General features: G+C 34.9%; 1 protein-coding gene across 2 annotated transcripts in view; it reads left to right on the forward strand.

The window, feature by feature from the left end:
• The window catches only part of stol (voltage-dependent calcium channel subunit stolid), a 44,919-nt gene extending 24,835 nt beyond the window's left edge, over positions 1–20,084 (forward strand). The window contains exons 4-26 of one of the 2 annotated variants that reach the window (XM_013321016.1): positions 3,706–3,934; positions 7,794–7,925; positions 8,575–8,852; positions 12,352–12,465; positions 12,838–13,033; positions 13,208–13,344; positions 13,746–13,826; positions 14,334–14,414; positions 14,499–14,573; positions 14,656–14,670; positions 14,776–14,886; positions 15,113–15,326; positions 15,581–15,626; positions 15,816–15,988; positions 16,231–16,321; positions 16,574–16,606; positions 17,626–17,739; positions 17,844–18,105; positions 18,282–18,533; positions 18,639–18,753; positions 18,861–19,188; positions 19,285–19,471; positions 19,555–20,084. In XM_013321016.1, coding sequence (XP_013176470.1) covers positions 3,706–3,934; positions 7,794–7,925; positions 8,575–8,852; positions 12,352–12,465; positions 12,838–13,033; positions 13,208–13,344; positions 13,746–13,826; positions 14,334–14,414; positions 14,499–14,573; positions 14,656–14,670; positions 14,776–14,886; positions 15,113–15,326; positions 15,581–15,626; positions 15,816–15,988; positions 16,231–16,321; positions 16,574–16,606; positions 17,626–17,739; positions 17,844–18,105; positions 18,282–18,533; positions 18,639–18,753; positions 18,861–19,188; positions 19,285–19,471; positions 19,555–19,650 — 3,360 coding nt within the window. In that variant the 3' untranslated portion in view covers positions 19,651–20,084. The remainder of the gene's footprint in view (positions 1–3,705; positions 3,935–7,793; positions 7,926–8,574; positions 8,853–12,351; positions 12,466–12,837; positions 13,034–13,207; positions 13,345–13,745; positions 13,827–14,333; positions 14,415–14,498; positions 14,574–14,655; positions 14,671–14,775; positions 14,887–15,112; positions 15,327–15,580; positions 15,627–15,815; positions 15,989–16,230; positions 16,322–16,573; positions 16,607–17,625; positions 17,740–17,843; positions 18,106–18,281; positions 18,534–18,638; positions 18,754–18,860; positions 19,189–19,284; positions 19,472–19,554) is intronic. The other variant, XM_013321017.1, reaches the window with a different exon arrangement.
• Positions 20,085–22,346: the final 2,262 nt, after the last annotated feature.

Below are 22,346 nucleotides of genomic sequence, written 5' to 3' on the forward strand. Positions count from 1 at the left end.
ACTATTCCACTAATACGATTTCAATTACAATCTGCACGGGACAGAGTTGCCGCGTTATGTATCCGCCATTGTGAAATACTATAGAAAAAATTATATCGCACGGACGAAATCAAAATATAGCGGAGAATTCTATTTATTCGCAAAGATAGAATGCGCTACGATCCAAATTTAATTTGGTACAATACGTATGCGATTATTCATTTTTATATGTCTGCTTATTTATATTCCTATTGATTTTAAGATAATGTTCACTATAAGACTGACATATAAAAGAAAAAAACGCATTATACTTTAAAATTTATACGCCAGAGTTAAATTACTGTATTACCCCAAAAAGTTTAGTTAGACCCTGTTTATTTAAACACGTGTTTTAACCGCCGCTAATTGATATTTTGGACGTCAACCTGGTCATATTATTATATGTTTCACCGTAAATACTTATGCTTTCAGTATATGTCATTTATTTTTATTTTTTGGTCTAGATAGCATGTCTCGCTTCAACTTACGAAAAAATTATAATTCAAGTTATAATAGAGAAATCTGAAGAATATTTTAAGTCTGTAAGTTATCGTTGCACAAAATTTGTATGCATAGCGCTAAGAGATTTTATTGAAATTTAGGGAAGTTTAGCGTAATACGACGAGGTATGTCTGACAGCGGGGGGCAAACCGCATGTTCATCGAGACGCTCATATTGCATTATGTCACCCCCCGAACCCCCACTTAGCCACCCCCTCCCCCGGCGACCGCAACCCCCTACGTAAACATTGCGAACTCCTCGTAACAGAGATGTCTCTGAGAATACTTGCTCGCAACTGTGCAAGAAGTGCATCGTGTGAAGACGAACTATTGTGTATCTGAATATATCGATATTTTTCAAACATACTATACCGAGCTTACTCAGTAAGTTAGTATAACGTTGCTGTTAGTTTAGTGCACACATAAAAATAGTCCTTCTTACTTTATATTTTTATGATCGAATGTTTCCCTACGTATAATATACTACAGAACAACATGTTAACATCGGCAACAATCAAATGAGTTCTTGATGCGAATAATTACTGCGGGGTTAAACATGGGCACGATTATTCCATGACAAGGGGTGAAAGAAAAATGAATGTGCAATAATAGTCAACAAAAGTTTTCTAGTATTAAAGAACCTTTATCGGTTAGTCTGAGACGTCTTATTATAATATCTGCGTAGCGTAGCATTGCTACGAAAAGGTGGTATCATAATAAGTTGCGAACAAGGCCCCGGCCGAAAGCGCTCAGAGCTTAGCTGTACAATAAAGTTGAAAAATCGAGGGGATTGCTCCGCTACGGGCGTCGCGCAGGAAAAAAAACGACGCCAACATTTCGCACTTAATGAAACTGTAGCTGAAATAAAATAAAAGAATTGCGTATTTACGGAGCAGCACTAAGTATTGTTTCAAGAACACAGAGTTTTTCATCGGGGCTCTTAATGGGGGCATTAAAATGTTTGTAAAGGTACTTACCAAGGGGCCGAGATGCTATCTAATTAATGTCCGTTCTACGTCACTGCCTTGACTAATAATAGATCTTAAAAAATATACTTATCAGAGCATAAATTAGCTTAATCGATAACTTTCTTGATCGATATTATATACTATATCTATATGTTTTATATCAGAAACATGTCCAGTTTCATAAAAAGCAATGAAAGCGGTAAAAGCTGAGCACAGAGGACAAGTTTTAATTACTTCCTTCGTACTTGCCGAGCATGTTCCTACGGGAACATTACGAGCACAACTAAAAACTCCCATTTATAAACAGTGTTTTCAGTATCTGTTTACGAAGTTTTGAGCTAACCTAATTACGCCGATAATGATCATAAAGCAACTAGTAATAGAAATTAACTCAAACTTAATAACAATTCATAAAAATGCAAATAAATCTAAAATCGAAATAGGTTACACTAATTGACCGAAGTGCTAGGTTACTTCTACAAGATTTGCTACGACCGTAGCCGTAACGGGTTAGTTTGCGTGAGCGTAGCAAACTCGGCTTGATTGCCCGCCGCCGTGAACGCGACGTGTTACCAGCTAGGGCAATATTAAAGCAATTACTTCGTCACTTGGGACACGTTCAAATTATGTACAAGTTGTTTACTTAAATGCTCTATTATTTAGTTGTACTATTTTTTGTTACGGTGAATATTAAGTTGTATTGTTCGCTATAAGTATTTCTGGTATACTAAGAAACTGTTTATAGTGACTTGTTGACATTTATAGTAAAACCTAATATTTGTACTTGGCGATTAATATTCGGTACTAGATGAAAAGATTATTTTTTCATTCAACAAATTGCTTTTAAAAGCGGATTTTTTTAAATAATTCATTTTCATAAAAACAGTCATTTATTTTGCACCAACATGAGAGGTATCTAAAAACCAATCTTGTACGTCATTCTTCAGTGTCAGGATACTTGTTACAAATAGCTAACAAATTATTAAAATCTAATACAGCTTTGTTATATCTCTCTCCAAAACCTGTTTAAGAAAAATAGATTAAAGTATTGATACCTATTTTTCCTTATATTTGTTTTATTAGTACAGTCAGCTGCATAAATATATACCTGTGCTATACTTCAGAAACTTGTATACGTCTGCGTTTTCAAAAATATGCATGCATGTATCCATTTATACGCTTCCGATCATGTATATATGATAGTGATGAATATGTGCATAAACATATTTTTGAAGCCGAAATCCTATACAACTTTTCTAAGTTTATTCATATTTATGTAGCTGACTGTACATATTCCTTCTTAGTTTATAAATAACCAGTTTTACAAATTGCCCTATATCAAGTCAAGTTGTGTAATCAAAGTTGCGGCTTTATGGTAATGACTTTTGATATTAGCATCGAAATAACTTAGCAATGAAACTAGCTATGATATTTTTACACAATAAATAACAGTCATTATTGTAACTTAAACTAGCTATCGCCCGCGATCCATCCGCGCCGTATTAAAAAAAAACATAATTAGTAGCGTATGTGTTCTTCCAGACTATGTTCTATATATTTGCTATATTTCATCGAGAACCGTTCAGCCGTTCTGGAGATACCTTCAAACAAACATCCATCTAAACATTCGCATTATAATTATAGTAAGATAATACAGGACTACTTAATATAAATACACCTACAAGTAATAAAACAAAGACTTAAGATACTCTGTAAAATCAGTACGTTTTGAGTCTACTGGAAGGAGACAATAGTAATCATGTTTTTCTCTATATAATATAATATATATAATATTACTATAGATAACAATATAATAGAATCGCTAACCAAACTGACCCGAACGCTTGCGGTAAATTCCGATCTATTCAGTTTGGTGGCAAATGTGTGTAATTATGTCATGCCTTAATTAAATATCAGACAATATTACTAACAGTAAAAACAATCCTAATATTATAATACTCGATGGAGTATTATAAGTCTATTTTAAATCTACTATTTTATTTCTTTTTTGTTGTTTTGGCAATATATTTAGATGGTTATCGTTTTTTGTTAATTTCAGGATTTATTATAATATCTTATTATTGCCAATATATATACATATAGACCAAAGTTCCAATAAACATGTTATAAATGACCATCACTCCTTACATTCAATATATTACGACAAATAAATAACGGTAATTGTCAACCCAAAGTTAATCATAATTTTTAATTCGCAGCGTATAATGGACTCGGCAGAGGCGGCTGCACTCTCCCCAGGCAGTAGTTCCACAGACGGCAGTCCAGGGTCGTACTTTGACGCGCGTTGGTTGAATGTACACGCAGATGATGGCACACTGGCCGCGCGCGCACGCCGCCTTGTGCTGTCTCCCAGCCGGCACTTCGATCACATCGCAGTCAATACCACTTACAGTGCTGTGCTAATGCCGCCCTATATTAATACAGAAGGTAAGTTGAGATTAAAAGGTTGTTACTGTCTCTTCTCTCTAAGATAAAGATCTCTTTGGTTTAAGTCTCGACTATCCAGTTACTGTAGAAATCTAGAGATTGTGCCAAGTAAGCACAGTCTAATCATAGATAGTCTAGATATATTTTAATAGTTTTTAAGGGTCGCAAGTGAAATGTCGTTTTTGTATTGTCATTGTAAAATAAATATTTGTGAATTGCATAGATATAAACAGAATAATAACATTTCGGACCTGATTACAACACGGCAAGCTTCAATCTGTCTCATAAAATATTTATTTAGGCGAATCGGAAATAGAGTTCGCGGATGCTACGTGAGTGCATTGCTGCGGTTCGCGGCCGAGCATCGTGTACAAGTACATAAGTACATTATATAGTGAAACAATGTGTTTTACCGTACATTAATATTACTGAAAATCTACATCATACGTTGACAATGAGAAATAAAATCCATTTCGTAATTTTATAGTGGTTTTATGAACATATAAATACTCCAAGCATTAGTTAAAAACTCGTATACGACAAACCATCACACCTTGATGTCAGTTTTCCATTAACGCGTACAGTCAGCGTCATATAGATCGTCACAGACAAGATATGCAAATATATAGGTACACCAAAAGTATTCAATTATATCGGTACAACAAAAGTCCTCAAAATAATAGATACATTCACCCTGCTCAAATACATCGGTACATACACAGCGTCAAATATATGAGTACATGCAAGATGCTCATAAATATCGTAGCAGCCACAGCGTCATAAGTAACGAAGCAGTCAAGGTGCGCAAAAATATCGGTACATTTGACAAAATTGAACTCTATCTCTATATACTTGTGATACAATTTGGAATAAACTACTTCTGTTACATTCATTTGACACTTTGCATCAAACCATTTTTCAAAATTTACTAAAAGTGTTCGACGCGGATGACAGATATTAGGTAGTTAAAACCAACATCAAATTTAAGTTTGTCATCATATATGCTAGTTTGGTCTCGTGGCCTTACCGTTCGCCGCCGTTGGTACGTAAGGTCGGCGGTTCAAATCCCAAGCAACTATTTTTTATTTTTTTGATATTTAAACTTTTTAATTTTAATATCGAAGCACATGTAAATAAACTTTATCGCCGTAGTTATTAGGTACTTTTTGATATTGCCTTGGACTAATGAGTTTGACCGTTAAAGTACTTTTCTATTTCAAACAAAAATGAAGGAGATAAAGCGATGCTATTGGCATGTAATTTGTTTATTACTCATGTTTGTTAAACTTGTACCGGTAAAAATAACACTTTTACTTTTACCTTTTACTGATACTGATTATATTTAAGAAACAAAGAAAAAAACTGAATGTCAATATTCAAACTACATCAAATTTTTGGTCGATTGCAGTAAACATTCCAGTGTGCGTGGGCGCACACACATATGTAGATAACACTTGTACGTATAGTTTCCGCGCGTACCATCTTTAAAACCCGCAAAGACAATCCACGCTCCGCCCACTCACTTCACCCGCGATGGTCTGACCTAATTGTTGTTAACTTTATTTAAATTTCTTTCTACACGACAGCGAAAATTATAAAAAAAAATTGTCGAGCAAAATTTTACATTACCAAATTTTTACTGGTTATGAAAAAATAACCCCGTGATTGATAAAATGAAAAATAAGTAGCCTGAGATTCGAACCGGTAAACTTACATATTACGGCAAACATACTAGAATACTGCGCCAATCTAGTATTATATATAATGTGACAAGGCAAAATTTGATATTAGTTAATACGTATCTGTCATATTCGGCGTGACAAACTTTTATATTTAAGCGTTATGACAGGAGAAGAAAAATATTGGGTTGCCCAGTAAGTTCGTGCCGCTTTATAAGGAAAATTGAAACCCTGTTCTCTTAAATTTTTGGAAATGTTTTTAAATTATATTGGTACGACTCTATACCTAAAACGTCTTTTATTATTGGATAAAATTTTAAAAAATATTTTTTATCTCAACCAATGAAATGAAATTATTCACAATATAGAAATTTTTGTGACGTTTGATAATGGTGGAAATCCGAAAATGAATCCACTTCAGCTACAGTCTATTGTAAGCTTTACATCGAAAATCAGAACGAACTTTCCGGACAACCTATAATGTTAATACAAAGTGTCAAATGAATGTAACAGAAGTTGTTTATTCCAAGTTGTATCACAAGTATATAGAGATAGAGTTCAATTTTGTCAAATGTACCGATATTTTTGCGCACCTTGACTGCTTCGTTACTTATGAAGCTGTGGCTGCTACGATATTTATGAGCATCTTGCATGTACTCATATATTTGACGCTGTGTATGTACCGATGTATTTGAGCAGGGTGAATGTATCTATTATTTTGAGGACTTTTGTTGTACCGATATAATTGAATACTTTTGGTGTACCTATATATTTGCATATCTTGTCTGTGACGATCTATATGACGCTGACTGTACATACAATAGGCAACTTTTAACACTAATAACTTTTAACGTAACGTGACGTGACAGCGTGTGACAGGCAGAAAAGGGTGATATAATGTTGCGATATATTGTTGACACTTATGACGTCATCTAGTGCAGATTGAGGGAGTCCAAGGTGATTGTTATCTTACTAATTATAAATGCGAATTTTAAATGGATGAATAGATACATAGATGGATGTTTGAAAGTATCTCCAGAACAGCTGAACGGATCTCGATGAAATTTGGCATATACATATAGAACGTAGTCTGCAAGAAAACTTGCATTAAAACATTGCAGTAACATCTTATTCCTGTTACTCTGTTATTCCTTCTCTTTAACAAAACCTAAACATAATATTATATATTATACATACATATTATGTATTTATATAATATTATGTTATTTCATTTCAAGTGTATAAATAAATAGAAGACATACTCATTTCCTATAATTAACTTTCCAGTCACCTCCGAACGTTACAAATGGAAGAAATACGAGAGAGTAATAATTGACTATTATTTAGTTTAGTTACGTAACGCTTGTCGCGAAACTAGTACTCCGCGACATGATTAAGTGTTTACCAATAAGTGATGACTATTCTAGTTTCATTTCCAAGTTGTTTTATTAAAAAAAAAAAACTAAATTGTTTCTCTTCTTAAAAATGTCAGACCAAACGGCAATAAAACGTCAACGTTCAAATACACTTTCTTTATTTTTTGCTTGGGCAAGATATATTTTAATTCTCTTTACCTTGATTCAGCAATCTATTTTATACTAGAATGCAAAAATTAATCCATTTCCAAACCAGTCGTGTTATAGACGAAAATTTCCTGTCCATTCATAATTTTTTTTTACCGCGTCTGAGTGGAAAGCGATCGTGGTCGATGTTCGACTCCACCAATAGTATAATAAGTCTATTTTTATAGCTTAAGGAAAATCCTACTAATTGAGCGACTTGAAGACCTTTATTTTACTTCGACTTTATTCAAGTCTATTTTTTTCTCTTATTTTTATTATGAATCATTGCTTTAATTTGACATTTGTTGCATGATATGATACAATTTAAAAACGTTTTTAATAATTTTAATTTAATGTGTAAGAAACAGAATGTTCGTTTATCTATAGAATTTACTTACATAGACACGCAATTCACTCTAATAAATTGACAAACCTTACTGAATGCTATCAATACAAAACCTTAATTCTACCTTCAAGTATTCTGTTAATTAAAGGTTTGACTAATATACAATATATTTGTAACTTGAAAACATATGTTCGAACACGTATCGAAATATTTCATTAACGTACGAGTACGAGTTTAAATCGTATGAATAAAAACTTGTTCTTTGTTTGTAGATGCGGAGGTGCAGAACCAAATATCATGGTCGGAACATTTGGATCCATTATTCGTGAATAACTACGAGATAGACCCAACCCTTTCCTGGCAGTACTACGCCTCCTCTACAGGCTTCATGAGGAGATATCCAGGTAAATGTTAACACAATACGTCTAAAATAAATAAAAAAAATACGAAAAACTTTATTTTATTTGTTTACGCTTATTATATTCTCTTTTCATGTTAGCCTGATTTTGTATCAATATTTCTTATTACATTTCGTGAAATCATGAAAGTCATTTTTTCATTCTATAAACCTCAACTTATTTACAGTCCATTTTGGTTAACGGATAAGCAGAGTTTAAAGCATAACACTATCGACCCGGTTTTAAAAATGGCGACAGTTTAAAAGAAGTATATACCTAGGGGTCGTAGAAATACCCTCCTCCTCCCCCGCAGCCCCGTCGTCGGTGCGAACTCTACAGAACTATGCAACCTCGCCTCCGGCACTTCCTATTCTCAAGATTTCTTCGAAAGTGCTTCTAAAATTCACTACGATTTATAACACAGACTTATTGTAACTTGAAAGCTATTCACTTTTATATTGGACAATGGATTTAAAAGAGTATTTTTCGATACAAACATACAGTAACATTTTTAACATCATATAATATGTTTAGGTATTTATTCAATCTGCCATAAATTATAACAGTTTATTATTAAAAATAAAAGACATTTTTACCCATTACAGAACTTTATTTTTGATTTTACCACTTTACATTTACTTTTTCTTTTGTATAGCAATGTCATGGCCACCAGAGGACGGTTACTCGCATCACGCAAGAGACTTCTACGACTTCAGGTCTTCAAACTGGTTCGTGGAGGCGGCTACATCACCGAAAGACTTAGTCATTCTTATGGATGACTCCGATGACCTCGGTTCGTCCTACCAGCGATTGGCCAAAGCTACAGTGTCAGCGCTACTGGATACTCTAGGCCCGAATGACTTCGTCAACGTATATAGATACAGTGATACTGTGTCCGAGATACATCAATGTTATACGAAGATATTGGCTCAGGTATGTAATTAAAATGTATGTAGAAAGAAAAATTAATTAGCAGACCAGATACAGATGATATTTAAAAAATCATTCTCATTAAAAACTAGCTGTTGCCCGTGACTCTATCTGCGGGGAATTTAAAAACAACTAAATTAGTAGACTATGTGTTTTATCAGACTATATACTATATGTCAAATTTCAAACATCCATCCATCACATCCAAACATTCGTATTTATAATATTAGTAAGACGTAAGACGAAATAGATTGTTCTCGTAAAGCCAAAAGTAAAATCGGCATATAAAATAATATGCCAAATCAAATAACTGTATGTGTTGAATTTGGTAAATCAAGCGTTTTGTATTGTTCTTATATTGAGAATACTACGAGTGTTTTAAATCTTTTTGTGAAGACTTTTATCGTCTAGTTTTTCCTATTCTATAACAGGACGTACAGACGTACTTGTCTATAATACATACTTTTGTTGTACCTTTTGAATAAAGCGATTGAAATCATAGTTTATTGTAGTCACATCAAAGGATTGAAAATAGATAGCTAGCTTCAGTTTCTCTGTCCTTTGAGAAACACAATCTCGAACCATAGAGTGATCGTTAGAAGAAATTTCTCACCTCTAAATAATAGAATAAAAAGTAAATCAAATCTGTTCAAGAGAAATAAATATATTTCGAACGCTAAATATTCAAATACTTTAAGTAATGTATTTTCATCATTTTTATCACAATTATATATAAATATGAGGCCGACATTTAAGTTATTTAATATTTGTGGTTATTTTAAATTGCGGTCAACGTAATTTTATTACTCGTGGGAGCGGAAAACAAAGCTTTAACTAAAACAGTTGTGGCGGACACTATTTTGTTTAAAATAAATGACAAAAATTATACCGTCTACAATTGTATTATTTCAACGATAAAAAAGACTTCGAATTTGACTTTAAACACTATAAAATCGGGTGACATCGCTTTAATTACGACGATTAAAAAAAATCAAACCGTAGACACGAAATGACTAAGAGCTTGTTTTATTCGATATCGTTTTAAGGCTATTTTTAAATCTCACCCTTTTTCATACCATAGTTGCTTTTAAATGGTTCCCACAATGAGGCAAATGCAGGTATTGCGTGCGGCAGTACGCATTACGATACCCATCTGTCCTCGGTCTATCGCGCCTTAATGGAATCAATCAGACCTGCTTTAATTTACACCTCCATTAGATTTTAACAAACAAATATTATATAACAATGGATCCATATTGTTAATTTCGAATTACATCAGACGTGATTTTTTGTCTTTTTTATTTTGTTTATAATTTCTTTAAATATTAAATTACATCAGACTTTATTATTATAGACTAGTTGTCGCCCGCAACTCCGTCCGCGTGCAATAAAAAAAAATAGTAGCCTATGTGTCTTTCTAGACTATGTTCTGTGTGCATCCCAAATTTCATCGAGATTTGTTTGGCCGTTTTGGAAACATCCATCCATCTATCCATCTAAACATTTACAATTATAATATTAGTAAGGTATATAGTAAGATTACTAACATAACTCGAATGTTAAAACCATGGGTTTCACTGCTTAAAGACATGAATGCATATTAATATCCTTCTTTGAAAAACGGAGATATCCATTGATTTTTTATAAGTACGAGTATTTCGTCAGCAGTGCCTCACAGTAAGATACAATGTAGCTAAAAGTTAATACTACTTTAAAATTTTATACTATTCACTTCTACAAGCTGTTACTAAAGATTTATTGAGTGAAATAATCCGTTTCCTTGCATATTTTACCAAGTATTTTTACACGACGGTAATTGGGGTTTGCAAAGCAAATAATGTTTGGGCGTATCGTAAATTACAACGGGAGATAAACTGAGATTAGCGTTAATTTTAATAAAACAAAGCCTTGTACATTTACGTGTCTCCCACCACTGAACTGTTGTAAAAGGAAATGTATAACAATGGTGTTGTATAGTTAGTCAGTCTTGAACAACATATAAGATAGTATCTTCTTGCTAAGTCTCAACTTGCGACAGGTTAAGTTGTGTACGCTGTTTATCGCTTAACTTCGTATCTGAGTTATGCTATTACGATCTAAATGGCATTAAGTGATATACTTGAAAAGATTCTGTTTCATCTTGTCTTCATTGTTGAAGTTGTGAACGACTAACCGTTGGTTTCTGAGGCCAAATGCCACTATCAAATATATCGTCATCCCTTTCGTTATCGTTGACAAAATAGAGATAACAATAACTTTTAAACGGGTATTTTGGTATCAGAAACCCACGGTAAGAGGTTTGGTTACTATCATATAAAATTAGTACTTACTTGATGTAATAGTTTACTAATAACAGTTTAACAATGAGGGTTTCTTTCCTATATCTAAAAAGGTCATAAAACTTTTGAATAACTTTTGACCATTAATAAGATATGTACCATTGCAAAGTAAGGCTTGCTTAAATATCATGCGTATATTACAGCTGTTAACTTGTAAGGTTCAACTAGCTAATTTACCTATATTACAAGTGGAAACGTTCTGAGATGGGCACAAGGCCCTGAGATGTACGCACTCCGGCTAATATACGGCGAGGAAATTACCCCTCGGCAAACATTCCACGTGCTATAACATTCTGTGTTAATGAAACTTTACTATATTTAAGATTTAGTACATCACTGCGTTTGGTAGAATTAACAATTCTTATAAAAGGCTGATTTCACTAATCTACAATATTTATTGTTTTTATTAAATAACTGTGGTAAAATTAACACCACCCGAAACCGACGTGCATGTATGTATGTATGTAGAAGAAGCGAGAGAGGTGTGTCAGGACCGCGAAAAATGGTGCTCCGTGTCTCTGTCTACCACTCTGGTTTATGGACGTAAGTTGTTTTTTTTACTGTCGTAAAACAAGTATTGGAACAAGCTGTTATGTCTGTTTTTTCAAAGACTGACTGAGTTTTTATTTAAATGTTTTATCAGTGTTATAATCGTCTGTCAGAAGACTATGATATCAAAATAAAATGAGACAAAAAAAACTTTTCACGAATAAATATTTTGCATTCGTAGACAATAGAAAAACTTCTACATTTAGGTGCTTATGTCGGCGTATAAATTTCCAGTGTGAAATTTCCGTTTGAATCAAACTTTCACGGCTTTGAAATGTGGCTTTGGGAAATGTGTGGATAGTGAGTGAGCGGCGGCAGTGGTCCTTGACCCTGCTGTGTTGGAAAGGTCAGGTGAGAAGTGGTCGGTCCTCATGTTCACACGCGAACAAAACCACACTCAAAAGACACTTTTCACTAACACATCTCTAAATAAAACTTGCACATTTTAAATTTAGATTGTGCTCTAAAATAAAAGTTAAGAATTTCTTGTATTTTTATATCAAATCTGTTTATTTTAATTAAACTCTTGTAGTGGACTATAACCTTTATTAGATAGAAATATTTATAATACTTATCGTAATAATACAATAGGATTAATTAAACATTGTTTACAGGCCGTACCTGAAACGTTGCGTGAACTGAAAACCGCGCTGTGGGCGGCGGAGCCTTCGGGCGGTGCGGCCAACTTAACAGGCGCCCTCACCACAGCCTTCGAGATACTACATAGGGTAATTTTCCAATATAAATTATATCAATATCTAAATGCAATAACAATAACTAACTAAAACGTATACTAAACATTTATATTCATATAAAAAATATTGTATTTACAGTTATTATTCAAACACTCGCTTACTTAAATTTACATTATAAAACTCCCTTAGCGATCACTTAACGATCTTGAGTAAAGTGACGTGAAGACAATTTTATATCACACAGTATTTCGTAACTGCCTCTTCATAGCTAAAAATTTGTAATCTAACATTGTAATTGTTAATCAATTTCTTATAGAATTTGAGACTAGAATACTAATACGTGAAGGTAGATGTCGTGACTTTGTACTTATTCTATGATACTAATAGTCTTTTCCTTTCTCGTAGTACAATCGCACTGGTCAGGGGTGTCAATGCAACCAGGCGATTGCGGTAATAGGCGCGGGCGGCGGCGCGAATGGCGTAAAAGGCGTATTCCGCGTTTGGAACTGGCCTCATATGCCAGTCAGGATATTCACGTATCGAGTCGCCGGAGACGCAGCATCCGGACACACTATGAAAGACATGGCATGCACCAATAAAGGTTCGGTAGTAGCAAATGACAATATACGTTATTTGTATATCTACTTTCTATTTATTCAATTGACGCACACATATTTAAACAGTTAAACTCTGTTTCACACATCGAAACTGTATTAGTTAGTCAAATTACTATAGAAAAAAAAACTTACGTGTTAATATGATATATTTTGTTTAGGATTCCACGTGACAATAAACGAACACTCAGAGATAAGACAGAAGGTGCTACATTTCGTGGAAGTGCTGGCGAGGCCACTGGTCATGTACCAGACCATACACCCTGTGCACTGGAGTCCTGTGTACGTCGGCGGAAGGGTAAGCAGAGCAAAACATGACGGCAAAATATGACGTCACATGTCTTAAATGTAACGTTATTGTTAACGGGTATTATCTGCAAGACTTCAGCATGTACTAAACATAATCAGCAGAAACTTAAGTGTTATCGGAAACCGTAACAAGCTTCCTACCTTGCCTGTAATTTATTTTGAAGAAACATATTATTAAAATGCATCGCAATTTATTTAACCAAGTTTGTTAACTTAAAGGTTGTTGTTCTAAACTTGTTCTAGCTTGTATATTTGCTATGATTTTAAATTGTTGCATTCTGCTGGTAATCATTAGCGTTACTTTTATTTAATTAAATTATAATATTTCACAGGCAACTTATGTTTCTGTGCGAGGCTTTGTTTCTAAAATATTTTTATTTCCACCTACAGAGTAGCAGTTTAGCTGACGATGGAATGGGTCAGTTAATGACATCAGTTACTGTGCCGATTTTCGACAGGAGAAATCACACTGTAAGTAACTCATTAAAATACCGTTTTTATTATCATACGGTTCATAGCTAAGATTTAACTTTAATTGCAAGCCTATACGAGATAACCGTTTAACATATTCCCTTCTTTACACAAGCATTTTTTTTGTATTACTTTTATAAATTCGCGGTAACAATTTACTGTTATTTGACACAAATTTCATCACTCCTTTTATTCCCAAATATTTATCGTGTACAATACCTAGAAGAATATTACATGTCATGTTGAGTTCTTGTGACGGCTTATTTTCTAATACCTTCTTACGAAGCGAGGCCTAGATACGGGGATTATAGAGGTAGACTAGACTTGATATATTCTATACTAAACCGTATATCTCCTTTAGAAACTAGATAATACTCTAGCGACTTTTTCTTAGAACAAAAAACTATCTAAAACTTACTGGATAATTACAAACAAAACCAAATTAATTTAATACTCTTCATAAATGAATGCGACTAGATTTTTTCTAACTTAATTAAATTATTTCAGCAAAGGGAAGCCAATTTACTAGGAGTTGTAGGCACTGATGTACCTGTCGATCAAATAAAGAAGCTCGTTCCACCGTATAAGGTATATTTTACTTTGAATAGACTAACGAGTGTATAAGACTGGTAATTTTAATGTTTTTTTTTAAATATATTTGTTTCATTTCAGTTGGGTGTTAACGGATATTCATTTATGGTGGATAACAACGGGCATGTTTTGTATCATCCAGATTTAAGGCCATTGGTATGTTCGTGTAAAATTTTATTTATTTATTTTGTCACTAAATAACAATTTTATAGCTAAACTGTGTTTCTTTTCTTTACAGCACACAAACGAGGAGGTAAACAATATTCAAAGAAATAAATACATAATAAGAAACTAAAAAACAAATTAATAAATTAATACTTGAAGTAAATATTAATTAGTATTTTTGTGAATGTTGCAGTACACAGAAACTCTCCGACCATTGTACTCCAGCGTGGATTTGACTGACGTGGAATTACTGGTCGACTCTGACGAGAACTCTCGCGTCAATCTCACCTCGCTGTTGCTAGATGTAAGATAATAATGCAAAAATACTAACAAGTCAACATAAATAACTATCTATTTACTTATCCATAAATGTCATTGGATCCTGTGCCTAAAGAAAAAACTTGACTACATTTTTCGTATTCGATTTTAAAATACTGAATTACTGATATGTTCTAAACGACCCCAGTAACATTTTTAAATTTAACGACTTAAAGATTAACATTAAATTAACTTATATTATCTGTGCACAGTTACGTCACGACATGATAGAGCAGCGCGAGGGCGAGACAGAGATCGGAGTGAAGGTGCAATACGCGGGCATGCGACGTGTGGCGGCGCGACGGCAACGCTACTTCTATAGCCCGTTGGCCGGCACACCCTACTCGCTGGCCGCTGTGCTGCCCGACGGCTACGGCATGTACGAACTGCAGGCCGAGCAGGAAATCAAACACAGCCCTTTTAATGGTCTGTATCTTTACATATACGCCATCACTTTCTTCTGTAAATTAAACTACAAATAATGGAGTAGAAAGAAACCTAAGATTTCATTGTTTTCGGATGACTTATGAGATACCTAAGATGTGATTTTATTAGTACTATGTTTTCTTATAAGTAACTAGCACATCGCGCAAAATGTACTTTTGTTCTTTATTAATTCATAACGTGAAAAATTAAATGTTATTGTCATTAATTTAACACTATAAAATATTTTTATACAGTCACGGAGTACTTTAAGGGCGAAAACTGGAAAGTGCATCCCGATTGGTAAGTTTTATGATTCTTTTAATTTATTATAGATAAATTATAAATTATCTATAAAATACATAGTTAAATAGTATAGAAATGGATTTCAATATTACTTGAACTTTGGAAATATTGGCAGTTAAACGTGAATAATACCGTTGAAAAACATGAAGAATTGGCATTGATAAAATATGTTTCATGACAACACAGGGTGTACTGCGAATACGCGTCGACATCGGAGCAAGTGTTCAATAGCCCGGAGGAGCAGCTGCTGCATTTCCTGTCTCGTGCAGGCCGGCCCGGCTGGAAGTGGATGTCGCTTCGCCCGCGCGCCCTCACACTGCACAACGCCCACAAGAAGCAGGACAGGGATTCTTATTATTGTACGTAGCAAGACAGTGCAGCTTATATGTACTAGCGGAGACACTTAGTGTAGGAGAAATAGTAGAGTAAAAATATTTACCAAGCCTATTTACAGCGTATCTACTATTAGTAATATGTCGAATATTCTAAGAATATCGAGATCCTGAAATTGAGTCGCAGTAATAAAATAATTATCGTTAACTTTTCTTTTCGATTTGCAATGAAGACCATAAATTTAGTGTAAATGAATGTATTTTTTCAGGTGACAAGACTTTAGTGCAATCGCTAGTTAGGGATGCAATGGTAATAAAAGAATTGGACGCTCACACTGGACATGCCAACCATCACTCCCAGTAAGTATAAGATCGTAACAATGCATGCTTGATAATATACACCGAATTCTAATAAAGCGGAGACAAATTCTGCGTTGGGCGCAACCGCGCAATGGATCACGCGGAATTAATTCAATCAACAAATACCACGCGATATTAAATAATACAACACTTGCATGATAAAGTAAAGCACATATAGGTGTCAATCACGTTTGAAGCACATTAATTTATTTTTTTATTTCGTTCACTAATTGGATATGTTTGTCACAATAGCCCGATAGCGACTTTAATGGCTCTACTGACAAGGTAACGTAAAAAATAACATATTAGTAAACTTTCTAGTAATCGTGTTAGTATTGCTAGCGACTAAATGAGAAATCTAAAATTAGTTCGGAGTCATTCTCTTATGTAAAGGAAAATCATTAACATAGTTTTCATACTTGAATCGAACTCTTTTCTGTACTCTAACCCTTTTTAGAGACTTTCCCTGTTTTGTTTGAAACATTTTTATTATTTTGGAGAGAATTATTGCGTCGTTTCCATTAAAAATCATATTTTATAGCTAATTCACACCAAACCATTTCGAGGTAATAGTTGAATTTTATTTAAATGTACCATATATTGCATAAAAAATTGTGCATTTGGATATCAGACGCATCACCGGCCATTAGTTAAATTTCGTTCGTCGAGTCGCTAAGTGAAATAAAAAAGAAAACGTTAAATAAATCTATTATTTACTGTATCTTGTTGTCACGAAAAACGGATTTATTTTATTTTTGAACACTTATGTTAATTTAAACTGAAGCAACCCAGGAATGAGGTAAAACTATGTAATAATTATTATGTCTTTTTTGTATGTTTTCTAGCTGTCGAGGAATAACAAGTGTTTTTTTATGTTTATTTTTAAGTGAAAATGCTTGAAATGATAAACATAATCTAAAATCTATTGTGCAATTTAATTTTAAATATTTCATTTACTATGATTTAATATTTCAAGCATAAATTGAATATTACTATACTGTTACGCTATTAATATTGTTCTACGGCTACAGCCATAGTAAGTTAAACATATTATATTGCCGCCGACGAAGAAAAAAGGGAAGGTTATTAGAAAAGAAGGTGACGAATTAGATCCATTCTATTCCTTATGAAAATTTAAGCCATAGAGGTCTTCTACAATAAAGTGATCCCAGTATCATTGTCGTTTGAAGATTATTTTAAGGGTCTTCATCTTCTAATGGTTCTGTATTATAATGTAAAATTCCTGCCCTGAATCATCTTTACACAAGTTCGGTAACGGATAGTAACCTGTATTGTCTTTGCAGACAAGGGCGCTTCCACAAGTTCGTGGTGACGCTGTCGTTCGTGGCGACGCGCAGCGGACTGCTCAAGTGGACAGACAATACCAACGCCTCGCGCTCTTCTGAATCTGCAGAGCCGTGAGTAAACATTAAGATAATGGAAAATGACTATCACCTGTCCATCATTAATTACCTGAACAGCTATTAAAAAATTATATTTTAAATTTTTGTGGGGGATACAGACACTTCAGCGAGAAGTACGGGCGTGCGTTCGACTCGGAGTGGTACAAGCGCGCGGTGGAGCAACACGGCGTAGAGCCCGAGAGCTTCGTGTTTTCGGTGCCTTTCCGTGAGGCGGATTCGGAGCCGTCTCCCCCGCACCATGTGATGGCCACGCACGCCGTCTTCGTCGAGTCCCGCGGGCATCGCGCGCCTGCCGCCGTCGTTGGTCTTCACTTCCAGCTGGACTCATTAGTCAAGCATTTCCTTAATGTCACTTCTACGGTATGTGTTTACGTCCAGTACATCAGATAAATTATTACCAAAATCAAAAAAGAATTAATCCGTACACATACGAGGACAAAAGAAGAATCTATAACCGTGCATCTCGATTGTATCTCACGTCTCGTATTTATTGCATGTGAATTATGAAAAGTCCTAATTATTCAATGTTATTGTAGTGCACAGCTGGTAGCGTTTGCAAAAAGACTTGCGCGGGCGACGAACTCGACTGCTATATACTGGACGATAATGGATTCATCATCCTGTCGGAGGATACGGCGCAGACCGGCCGCTTCTTCGGCCAGGTGGACGGCACCATCATGGATTCGCTGGTACAGGACAGAATCTACAAGAAGGTCACCGTGCACGACCACCAGGGCAGGTGTCCCGATTCAAGGAACCCCTTCAGTGGAAACAGCAATAAGTTAACGGTATTTCTCTTCTTTTTAGAGCCTATATTGGTGTTCAGATTTCTCAGCATATAAGCAACAATTTGTCAATTTGATAATAAAATAAATACTGTAAACTTTTTCTAGCCGTTGAAGCCTCTATCATGGGTGGGAGGTTACCTAATGAGTTTGCTGGCCGTATGGTTCCCGCTGTGGCAGCCAGTTCGCGCCCGCTCTAGTAGATACGCTGATGAAGACTTGGGTAACACTAACACCTTATTGTAGAATTTGAGAAAAACTGTAGACAAATACGTGTTAACGATATCATGCACGTATATTATATATGTTATTTACCTTTTACATTTACAGATGCCGATTACGAAGACTACGAAAAAGAAGACCTCGAATATGAAGACGTAAGTCGTGACCCAGGGCCGTATGAGATCATAGTGGACGGGACGGGGGGAACGACGGTAGGGCGAGAGGGTCGCGAGGGCCGCGAGGGGCGCGAAGGCCGCGAAGGTTGGGAGGAGCGCGAAGGCGCGCCGCGGGAAGCGCCACGCGAGGCCGCGCGCTCTGCCGCCGTGCGCCCCTGCGACACCAGCGCCGAGCTCTTCAGCCTGCAGTCAGCTCGGCTCAACACAGCGCAACCTTTGAAAGGAAAACTCACAAATTGTCACAATTCCGGTTGCGAAAGGTAACTTGTGAATGATAAAAGTAAGCTGTAGTAAAAACTTATCTCACAACCTTTGCCATTCTCTGCTAATTGACTGAGACATTACATTTTCTTTAGGCCGTTTAGCGTACAGAAGATCCCCCACAGCAACCTGATCCTCCTGGTGGTGGATACACTGTGCCCGTGCGGCGCCAAGCGGCTGGACGTGCGCGCCCGTGAGGCTCCACCGCGCGCCGCCTGCCGCCGTCATGCGCCGCGCGCGCATCGTCGCCGCCCCAAGCACTGCGGCTCCTATCACCCCGAGGTACATACATGTTGCTCGCCACATTCATGCATTGATTTTAAACCCATACCTAAGCTATTTTAATATCAATGACTTTTTCCCAGGAAATTGAAATACAATCCTGTGGGCGCGGTGTATCGTTCCGGCCGCTGAGTGCTCTGGTGCTGACAGCGGCGGCGTGTCTAGCGCTCACCACGTGACTCCGCCCGGCCGTACCCGCGGGCTTCCCGCACACCCTAACTCGACGACACCACACGGCTTAGGACACGTGTCAAACACAACGCGAATGGTTCGATTCGCTACAACAAAGACATTGATGAGCTTCGCCATTTAAAATGTTAATCAGTATTGTTTTGGTGCGCAACGGACGGTTCGTGTGTATACTGTGACAGGAATGTAGGTAGCGCCACCGCGCCCTTCTCCCTAGGAGCGTGTGGCTCGATACAATCGACTGAAGTTTTGGTCCGACCAAGTGAACTTTTCTTGTCTCGTGACAAGAATCAACTTCTCTTAGATTAATATTGTATTCGAAATAATCTCCCCATTCTCTGTTAAGTCGTCATCTCTATTGTAACGATACGTTTAAACATTAGGTAGGTAAAGAAAATAATATCTTGTTATATTTAATTGAAGATTATCGCAAACTTGAAGATCTTAAAAATTATAGCTAATGTTATAGGTATTGACAAAATAAATTAATGTAAAATTTATGATATCGTTTAAAACAGTTTTTTAGAAAAATATACCTATGTTGAGTCATATTCAATTTCTTTCAGTGTCTATCATTCAAATTAATCGGAAAAGTAATTTAGACGTCTAGTTTCGATGTAAATATATAAATGGGTTGTAGTTTTTTTTTGCTATATTTACGTGTGCCAGTGTACCTACATAATATATTGTAAAGTGTTCATTCAGCCGAAGCGACGCCGCGCAACTATTTTATTATTTTTAAACAGTATTATTTTTGATATTAATTACTTATTAGTCGTTTCTAAACTTAAAATTTTATTGAGTTTAAGCACATTTATTCATCAAGATTTGTTTTCTAAAAACAATTTGATGACTAAATGAAAAGTGATAGAATTTTCTGGAACGGAATCAACAATGACAATACTCTTAAATAAATATGTTTAATAATAGATTCAAATTAATCTATTTCTTACTAGCAACATCTTTAGATATTGCGTATTTTCGATATTATAAAGAAAGTATTATTAGATTAGGTAAAAACAAACTTTATTTGTTTTATGACACAAACATTTAAATTTATCAATAATTAAATCGTTGGTGATAAAAAAGAATGTTTTTTACAAGACGTATTCGCGGCGCCGTCTTTTCCGGCCAGTCTTGTTCTTAAACGGTTAGATGATTTCTCATCTAATGTTAGTAATGTTGTAATTTGAAATTGTACACAATTTAATCATTATTGTAAATATCTTTACTAAATTTAATGGCCTATTAAGAAATTATTGAAACGTGTTTCGCTAAAAAAAATCGATTTAGATATTTACTGTTAATGTTTATTTACGTTATTCGAATACTATGTTATAATTTATTTAGTACGCTTTCATTCACATCCAAGAATAATTTATATACATATTTTTATGTGAATTCGGATTGTGGGGACTAAATATATTACAGTTAATCTATGAATTGTTTTTACCGAAATCAGTTTAGAATAAAATCTCATAAATACTAAGCGTTCACGGTAACATGAGAGGCACCTGCATATTTTATTCTCCTTTGACTGCAGTATGCAATTGTATTCAAATGTCATGTTATTGCGGTTGTGCAGTGCTGTTATTCCGTGAACCATTACACCTTACAGCTTGCTGTTGTCCAATAATAAATTTTCTATAAAAAATACAGTGTTAAATAAATTATTGTTGCTACGTAAAATTCACAGCTTTTATACTAAAAATAAAATGTTTTATGAATTTAAGCGATCGCCTTTATATGTAATAATTAAAAATTGTACACTTTGAAAAAATACAATGTTCTGAAATAGTACAAAAAAACGAAGGTTTTCTGTGATTAGTTGTCGCATTTCGTGTGCCAAACCACAATCACTGTTCTAACTATACGGTTTTTAAGGAACCGTTATTTATAAATTTAAAAAAATGTGGACAGCGGTGAGCCAGGTAACGAATGCTGGATATAAGTTAACATGAAAATAAAATGTTTGTTTTTAGTTAAACTTTATAAGCGATGAAATAAATATTAAAAAAAATCATCTCTTCATCATTGCTTTTCTTACTGTATCCAGCATAAAACATTTTTGATCACTTTGGTTTCAAAGATAACTTCGGAAACTGTAATTTTTTAAGATATTAATGTTCTTATTATAAATCCATCGTGTAGAACAATATTTAGATTTTCATAACCTCTGTAACAGAGTTATCGGGGCGCTTTTGGATTGTGTACATTTTGTATAAATGAATTCATTCATTACGAAGCTGATGTGTTGGTATAGAGTTCGTTTCTATTGCGGCGAGCGACTGGTAAAGTATTGAAAATGTTTCTATAGCGATGCCAACGAGATGTGATAAATAATGTAAACAAACATTTATTTGCATGATTTAAAATCGTTAAAATGGTCTACTAATTAAAATGCTATTATTCCATTTGTAAATCAAAGAAATTTAAATTGAAAATTAATGTAGATGGAGGTCACAGTAATTTACTTCTGTCTCCAATTTTCTGTTTGTTTTCATAATTTGTTTTGTCTCGCTGGCCTCGCCATGGTAAGCGACGAGTCTTCCAAAACAGTCGAGCGCGCAGATTGTGTGTTTTACTGTAACTTTTAAGTATTAAACGATAATAATAGCGTATATATACTTACTATAGTCTAGGAGCTCGGGAGACGCGCGGCGGGCGCACTTAGCGGGTTTTAATT

The sequence above is a fragment of the Papilio xuthus genome, unplaced genomic scaffold (assembly GCF_000836235.2).
Source record: "Papilio xuthus unplaced genomic scaffold, Pxut_1.1 DF825946.1, whole genome shotgun sequence".
Lineage (NCBI taxonomy): Eukaryota > Metazoa > Arthropoda > Insecta > Lepidoptera > Papilionidae > Papilio > Papilio xuthus.